General features: G+C 33.7%; 1 protein-coding gene and 1 long non-coding RNA gene across 2 annotated transcripts; both read left to right on the plus strand.

Annotated features, from left to right (window-relative positions):
* Positions 1-4,012: 4,012 nt before the first annotated feature.
* Positions 4,013-5,070, plus strand: LOC114362964 (uncharacterized; the record flags this gene model as incomplete). Its single annotated transcript, XM_028318556.1, has 2 exons — positions 4,013-4,307; positions 4,478-5,070. Coding segments are annotated over 2 exons (312 nt in total), but the record flags the coding sequence as incomplete, so codon positions are not given.
* Positions 5,071-6,602: 1,532 nt separating this feature from the next.
* LOC114362943 (uncharacterized) lies at positions 6,603-8,099 on the plus strand. The gene is made up of 2 exons (XR_003656734.1): positions 6,603-7,363; positions 7,900-8,099. It is a non-coding gene; the product is annotated as an uncharacterized LOC114362943 (long non-coding RNA).
* The last annotated feature ends 260 nt before the right edge of the window (positions 8,100-8,359 follow it).

Here is an 8,359-nt window from a genome sequence, read left to right on the forward strand (position 1 = left end):
GCCAAACTTCTAGTGGCAGTGGGCATAGTTGATGGCTGTTAGAGCAAAAAGTTCACAAGTAGCCCGGGCAAGCGTAGTGTAGGCAGACCCACTCGGTAGACTGACGACTGACGATCTGGTCAAGGTCGCAGTGCTTGGGATTGAGTAGGACCGGTCATTGTAGGAAACATTTGTCTAACTCTAAATAATTAAATAAAATTTGTTTTTCAGATAAAGGATACATTTACATAGATTCCAAGTTTTCCAACCGGGGGCAGATCGCTATGGTGGATAAGTATACCTTCTCAAGATCGAACAAGACCTGCAAAAATTGGATCTGCTCATCTAGGAACAAGGGATGCGAAGCCAAGATCAGAATAGAGAACGATGGAAGGCTAGTCTGCATCAACCTGTGTCATAACCATCCACCACCTAGGTACCACGTCAGCAAAGATGGATATTATATTAAGATAGATTAAAATAGAGAAACACGGGTCTCAACGACATACAACACGATCGAGCTAACTGCACACCTCACTAAGAGTAGGCGCACACCGTTGATTTTTATTTAGCTGATAGTTGTGCCCGATTTCAAATTGTATGAAGAATCGGCCAAATCGAATCGGCGTAGTGTGCGCACTCCCATACATGCCCATACTGATCAACTGCCCGACTAAACTATCGGCCGACGAAAAATCAATGGTGTGCGCCTAGTCCTACTCTAAATGCGACCTCTCCCTCACACTCTTCCGCACACCTCCCTGCGATCGCCCCGTGCGTCCGTACAAGAGCGTTAATGTGACGTCACGGCTCCCAGGTGTGCAGTTAACTCCATCGAGTTTTACTATGTAATGGAACTTGAAAGTTTAAAATCAAGAATATTAAGTCCGTTAACCTCTCGTGGTAAGCCAAATATGTTTGTGTTACGAGTGGGATCACCATAATAGTCCAAAGCGGCGAGGTTCGAACCCGCGTTCCTCGGATATGATCTGACACCGACCATTGGGCTACTGTCGCTTCAAATCCCATACCATCAGTACCATACCACATCTTTATGACTGTAATAGACTGTAAGAATTTAATCTTAATATTATATTGCAATTTACTTGATCTAAGTAATAGACTAGTATTAAGTATTATATGAATAAAATAAGTGTGTAGTATGTCGTGTATTTTTAATTAATCAAATAATGGTAAGTGTAATGTAAGTGTAGTGTAATGGTAAGTAATGTATGTTGTATAATGTAAACAATTAAATTATAAATGGTTGACTTTTTTATAATATTTACGTAGTGCAAATAAAGTAGGTATTCAAGAAAGAATTACTTTTTATTTTTGCATTTTAATTTGAAGGCTTAGATATCCTATATCGTAGTTAGTGTAGAATACGTTTGAGTCCTCCCATTGGCAAAAATGGGTAAGTCTCCTTTTAAGCTTAATGTTTTGTTACAGAAACTAATAAAATCGATACTGACAGGTAAATTATTTACAGGGTGGGGACCCAATTCGAACTACTTCATAGAGCTTTCACCAGAAATAATGTTCGTTCAGAGAAATAAAGGCACAGTGCTCATTTGTGCGGAACACTGCTACCACAAACTGAAGTCCTTCAAGAACCAGTCTTCGATATGGAGGTGTTCCAGGTACAAGAAGTACAAATGCACTGGCAGCCTTACTGTTCGGGTAATTATGAAGAAATACTAGCTTTTGTCCACGACTTGTCTTCCCTATGTCACTCAGGAATAATGTAGCTTTCTACTGGTGAAAGATTTTTCGAAATCCGTTCAATAGTTTCAAAGTTTATTTATAAATAAACTAACTTATGAACTAAAGCCCGGTCTGTGAGCACGTAGAATTTTGTCCAATGACCCCAAGCTACCCATTCTTATCGCTCGCGCGTAATTATATTGCTGTCGCGACTGTGCGACGGGCGCCCGCAGTGAGTGTGCGAGCGCGACATCAAACTAACTTCGATTAATCTTTTAAATGTTAGATTTTTTTATAAAATGTATTTAAACTTCTTCTTCCAGGGTGAAAGCGTCCTCAAAATGAGAGGACACACGTGCACTGAACTGCTTCAAAATATAAAACGGAAAGAAATAGAAAGCTACCAGGAGGCTTTAAAACTAGGACAATTATAATAACTCAACAAAGGTATAAAGCCATTTCATAAGCCAAACCAAACCTGGAATTTGACAGATTTTTGACGTTTGTTAGTTAAAGTAAGATGGTACAACCCAACTAAGTTGTTTGGTGAGAATAAGTAACGTTTGAGATAAACATAATAGCATCATAATAAAAAAATGCCAATTTATATCTTTATACCAGAACCACTTGATTATGTAGTACCTAATGACGTATAACGTAGTGTGTACTAATGTAAAACATAATGCGTTATGTGTAATAATGTTTGTTTTCGATTAATACTAACTATGTAAAAGTACACCTAAATCTCAATTTGTACAAAAATTTCTAGTTTCAATTATATTAGACCTTTAAAGATATAGGTACTCGTACATATAGTAGCATACACAAATATAAATTATAACCAAAGGAATATATTAATTAGATGATATAATATTAGTTTTCCTCTAGTCACTTGTATCACTTGTATTCGATTTTTTTGCTTGTAGTGTTGGTAACGGTTTTCTATTAATATTAGATCGATTACGTTTTGTCGATATTATTTTTCATAAACCATCATCAACATAATCAGTGTTACTATCATTAGTATCGATAGTAGACTCGGGATGATTGTATAGATATTTTTTGTACAGTCACGGAATGAAAAGGTTCGTCAGTTTTCAAATTGATTCCTTCAACGAATCGCGAGCACATATATTACCTTTTGAAACTATTTTACAGAATAATCTCGAGTTAGAGAAAATAATCTTTAACTGTTCGCCAGTAAAGTTCAAAATTATTCAGATCAAAGTTGTTTGACGATTTAACTTGTCAAGAAGATTATTATGATTGATAAACTAAAACCTTCTTTTTGGTTCAACCTACCATTATCTATTAAATAAAAAAAACTACATTTTGTAACATTGCACTGATGGGATAGAAAAATAAACAAGCAAAACCTTATTCGTTAGCAAACGTCATATTTATTTAAATGTTAGCAGCACTGTTTCTTGCACGGTTATGTTGGCAGGTTTGACTCTTACAGTACCTAGTGCAAGCGAAAACCGACACTAAGGTGACGAACCTTTTCATTCCGCGACTGTACATATTTAACTCCATTAATCCTATTTAGAGATCTCATTATATGCTTTTAGCGTCAAGAATCTGTATATTACCTATTTATTAAATTAAAAAAATCTACCTACCTGAATGATATAGGTAACGGTAGTACTTTAATTACATCTTTTATTTGACTGAACTGTTCCAGGCGGTTGTTTTAATCATATTATTATTACCTATCAAATAGTGTTTATTTTATAAACAAGAAAAATGAATTATTCAGTAAACAATGTACTAATAAACACCAAGTTGTCTTCCCACAATAAAGCAGAATAATAATAATTATACATAATTATTATAACTATCTACGAGAATTCTAGTAATGATAAAAAATACTGTTTATAGTATATTCGTAAGTATTTATTAATTATAAAAGATGTACGTACCTATTATAATAACTTCCTGTAAAGTCATTTATGTACAATTTCCTATCAAATTATAGATATTTTAATCTACATTTTCGTTTCATTTCAACTAGAAATCCCGTTCATGTTAGTTATTTACTCTAATCATGTAAATAATTGTCGTTTAAAAGTTAAGCAAATTTTGTAAGCCTATTTTTATTGCAAGATTTTCGCAATTGTTTAGGAATCGTTACTTAATGTGTCTCACAGGCAACCTTGCATTTAAACGTACTTTTTACGCCAGTTTTAACACTACCAGTGTTTTGTTTAAAGTGCCTTTAAGTATTGATGTTATTTTAAAACTTTGAAGTACCTATTATACTTATTTTCCAATGTTCTAAATAACAACAATTTAGTAATTTATAATACTACTAAAATCCTTGATTTCAGATTTACTTTGCAACCTGAAAAAAGGAAAGAACAAAGTCAAAAGAGAAACAGACTTAATAGACCCCAGCATTTTCTTCCCACTCGACCACAGCACGTTTAGTACCTGCCACGTGCTCTGTAGAAAGTCAGGTCTGGCGAGATCTACAAGGAAATACTGCCAGAGGTGCTACAAGAAGAATGCACGGAGGCACGGCCGAATATACGCGAAGAACAAGACGAAACAAGTGTCCACATACTGCAACCAGTGTCCGAACCAGCCACATTTCTGCAAGGACTGCTTTTGTGAAGAACATGACTTGTCTAGTTAGTGGTACTTTCGNACTATTATATTGTCAGAGGTGCTACAAGAAGAATGCGCGGAGGCCGAATATACGCGAAGAACAAGACGAAGCAAGTGTCTACATACTGCAACCAGTGTCCGAACCAGCCACATTTCTGCAAGGACTGCTTTGGTGAAGAACATGACTTGTCTAGTTAGTGGTACTTTTCGGATATGGAATAGGAGATGAGATTTTTGAGTTAAAGGCAATAATCCTTTTTTAAGTCCCAGAAATCGTCGAAAGGCTCAGGCTGGGTTGCACTATCTTACTTTAACAAACGTCAAAAGTCTATCAAGCTTCATACAAAAAACACCAGTTATAGGCACGGTTAAAATTAGGTGGTGCAACTCAGCCTTATTGTATCACTCGTGGCCTAGAATCTTGTCCAATGGTTAAAAGAAGTGAGTACAAGTAGTGTTGCCAGATTAGGACCCTATTATCGCAGGAAAAAGTACTTTTTCAGCATTGTGGGATTTTGGTCGGGAGAAACCATAAAAGTAAATAACATTACAATCAACAACACTAAACATTTTTTCCAAATGAGACTGTACCTTTAAAAGATAGAAAATAATCCCCAAAACTGTGTAGAAATTATTTTGACGGGAGAAGAGGGGGTCCTTTGCTGCTAAAAGACAACGCACTAGCAGGGGATTCAGAAACTTCAGATAAATTACAACAATTAGTTTACAGTCTACACACATCATCTCGATCTATAAGTTATCGAATGGTTCTGAATCCCCATGTTTAAATACTTAATATATTTCTTGGTGGTCCTCTTTTTTCTTGTCATTATGAGCTATAATTTTTAGTGTTGGATTTTTGACACCTTTAACTAATTAATTCTCATATTTTCTTTTAAAACACTTCATTTTAGCCTTGAAAACTGTACTTTCCTTTTTAAATGATATTTTTCATTTCTTTTAAAATTAGTTGGTGGTGGCAACTCAGTATAACCTACCCATTTTTTTCGGGGATACAGATGTAAATTTTTCGGCCACCAACAAATCCCTCAGGATCTAGTCTTAAGCTTAAGGATGGGCCCTTTATGTACCTAAAGTCAGCTAGAAATAGTCAATTGAATAGAATGAATATTACTGTAAATATAATTAAATCAGAATTTGGTAAGCAAATTCAGTCAATTTGTGATAAGCACCTAAAATAGCTTTTTGTACGAATGTAATAATATCATGATACCTACATAATTAATATTTTTATACATAGTACCTATTAATGAATTGTAAATATTAAATAGTTATCACAAGTTACCTTCTGTAAAATAAATATTTTAATGTATTATAGATTTTTTTAACCTATTGATGCTCACCAAGGCGCAGTCTCCACTGTATGGTAACAACTAAAAACAACTTCTAATTAATAATAATAACATTAATGCTTATATTTAATGTTATTATTTTGATTATTTAACAGATCCCAACCCAAGCAAAGTCCTACAAACCATTTACCTGAGAGCCAACGTCCGGCATAACGAAACAGCAAAAGGAAAAGTCAAAGTCACACCAATTCCACCTGATTCGAAGAGATACCGTCACAATGATCATCTTCCTGAAATAGATTCTAGACAGCATCGGTGTAGGCTTGCAGGTTGCGACAAGAAGACCATGGTACGGTGCGTGTGCTGCAAAATATACCTGTGTATTACGCCACATAGGAATTGTTTTAAAGTTTTTCATTCCAAATAATTTTTCTTGCGCGACTGTCTACCAAAAGTTACCTTCAGTGTTGTTAGATATTATCATTGTTACAATAACTTAAGTGAGATTAGTAAGTAATCCATATTTGCTACGAGCTCAATTTCCTGTGACCCCAAAAAAATTATGTACCTATTGTAGGTATGGAAGCAAAAACATAAATAAATATCGTTCCTTTAAAACTACTTAGTTTTTATTTTAATCTTGCTCATTCCTTAATCCTTGGATAGATTCAGACATACTTACCAGACACAAAGTAAGGTAAAAACAATTACTTTCCCAATGTTTAAAATGACCTTTACAAATAAACAGATTTAATTTTTGGCGTATCCTCCACTGAAGTTCCATTTTGTACATTAAGAAAGAAAAGAAAGAAAGAAAAAATATTTATTTGGTACTAAAAACAGTATACAACACTCCTCCTGCCTGAGTCACCTTATGTTTTTTACTTGTAATAAATAATACCTAATAACAGTTTGATTTCAAAAGAACGTAGGTATCCGACCGGTTAAGTTGACTACCATTACAAAAGAGCTTCAAGGTCTAAGGTTTATGGTTTAAGATCTTTTATATTTTTAGGTTTCGAAGTTAATTTAGGGCGACTTACTGGTGCAGAAAGAACTCGGCGGTATAGAGAAAAAATGAAACGAGATAATCCTGAAAAATTAAGAAGGAGAGATTTGACCAAAGAAGAGCTGGAAGAAAGGAGAAAAAGATGGCGCGACCGCAAACGCAAAGAAAGAATACGAAAGAGAGAAAGGGAAGAAATAAACAATTTGTTTATGTTTAGTCTTTGAAACAATTTTCATTACTTAGATAAACACATAAAAATGTTGATTTCTTTACATAACGCAATAGCTTGGCGCCTAAGACACACTGCTTTTGATATGGGTTGGCGACTAATATGTTAATGAGTTACATTAAAAACATTTTTATTTTTAATGTGAGTAAACTAACTATAAAAGTTAATCAAATTAAACGCAGTGCAAAGATAAAACAAGGTTGCAGTAACAAAACGCAAATTGACAGACCTACCTGTTTGACAATGACAGTGACGTATCGATACGTATGTTTCCGAGATATCAAAATTTTCTTTTTCTCTACAAAAATGTGTGTAATATTTAATCACGAAACGTGGATTTTGATAAGTGATTGTGTGTGGTGAATTTCGTACCTAATGAGACCTTAAAATAATATTAAATGTTTTCCAACATAACCTCTAAAGTGCAGTTTAGTTACTTTCTGTTGTTTTTGTAGTGTGTGATAGTGCAATATTCGTAGAAATTCAACAAAAACTTTTATGAAAATGGTGCTGTGGGTGAGTTCTAGTATCTAAGATATTTTAATATGTTTTACTAGCCATGAAAGTAGCAAAATTGTAGCTACCTGTCAACAAATTGCAAGTTAGGGTATATCCTCCAATGTTTAGTGATTATGTGCCTCATAAAAAACTGTGTATGACTGTGTCAAGTCTTTAGATTTATGCTAAACAATAAGGTTGACATGCTCATTAAAGTGAATGTTTTTTTTCGGTATTTAACACTTTGTTTAAAAGTCAAAATCAGCTGTTCTTTTTATTAAAAAGGTAAAAAGTTATAACTTTGTTTCATTCTTATTAAGTACCTTTAAGAATGTAGAATTCGACTCAAAAATTTAAAATGACTGAAGATAAAAAGAAACACTGTAGGTATTATTAAATTTGAGAAGGTGGTCTTCTAACAAAATAATTCAATTATTTTATAAATAAACATATTTTAAACCTGTGTGTTGGTTTTATTTATAATCTGTAGCGTTAAAATGATATCTAAACAAGTTTAAAATAAAATACTCTGGTAATGTTTTAATTTATTACAGGCATCAAGTTATTCTCTAAAAGTGTTGTTGCTCCTCTTAAAGAAGAATTCAATAACAAACTGGACAAACTGCTGACCCGTAAGAAAAGTAACAGCGCATATTACATTAATGAAGTCCGATATCAAGATTTCATTCGTGAAATCAAAGAAATAAAAAGAAAATGTCATAAAGACTTCGATGATTATAAAATGTTGGCAAATTACGACATTTTAGAAATTAACGGCAAGGAAAAGTTAATAAAACCGGACGATGAGAATGGGTCCGGTGTAAAATTCTACGTAGCCACATATGAATTGTTTGGTGTACTTCATACCATACATTTGTTGTTTAAGCATGCAAACTTAGACGTTATGGAATCTGAAATAAAAACTAAATATTGTAATGTGTCTAAAGAAGTCATCAAAATGTATTTAGGTTGTTGTCAGACTTGTAAATCTAAAAATAGTTGATAAACATACCA

This window comes from Ostrinia furnacalis, unplaced genomic scaffold, assembly GCF_004193835.3.
Source record: "Ostrinia furnacalis isolate ACB-3 unplaced genomic scaffold, ASM419383v2 OfSCF6932, whole genome shotgun sequence".
NCBI classification, from domain to species: Eukaryota; Metazoa; Arthropoda; class Insecta; order Lepidoptera; family Crambidae; genus Ostrinia; species Ostrinia furnacalis.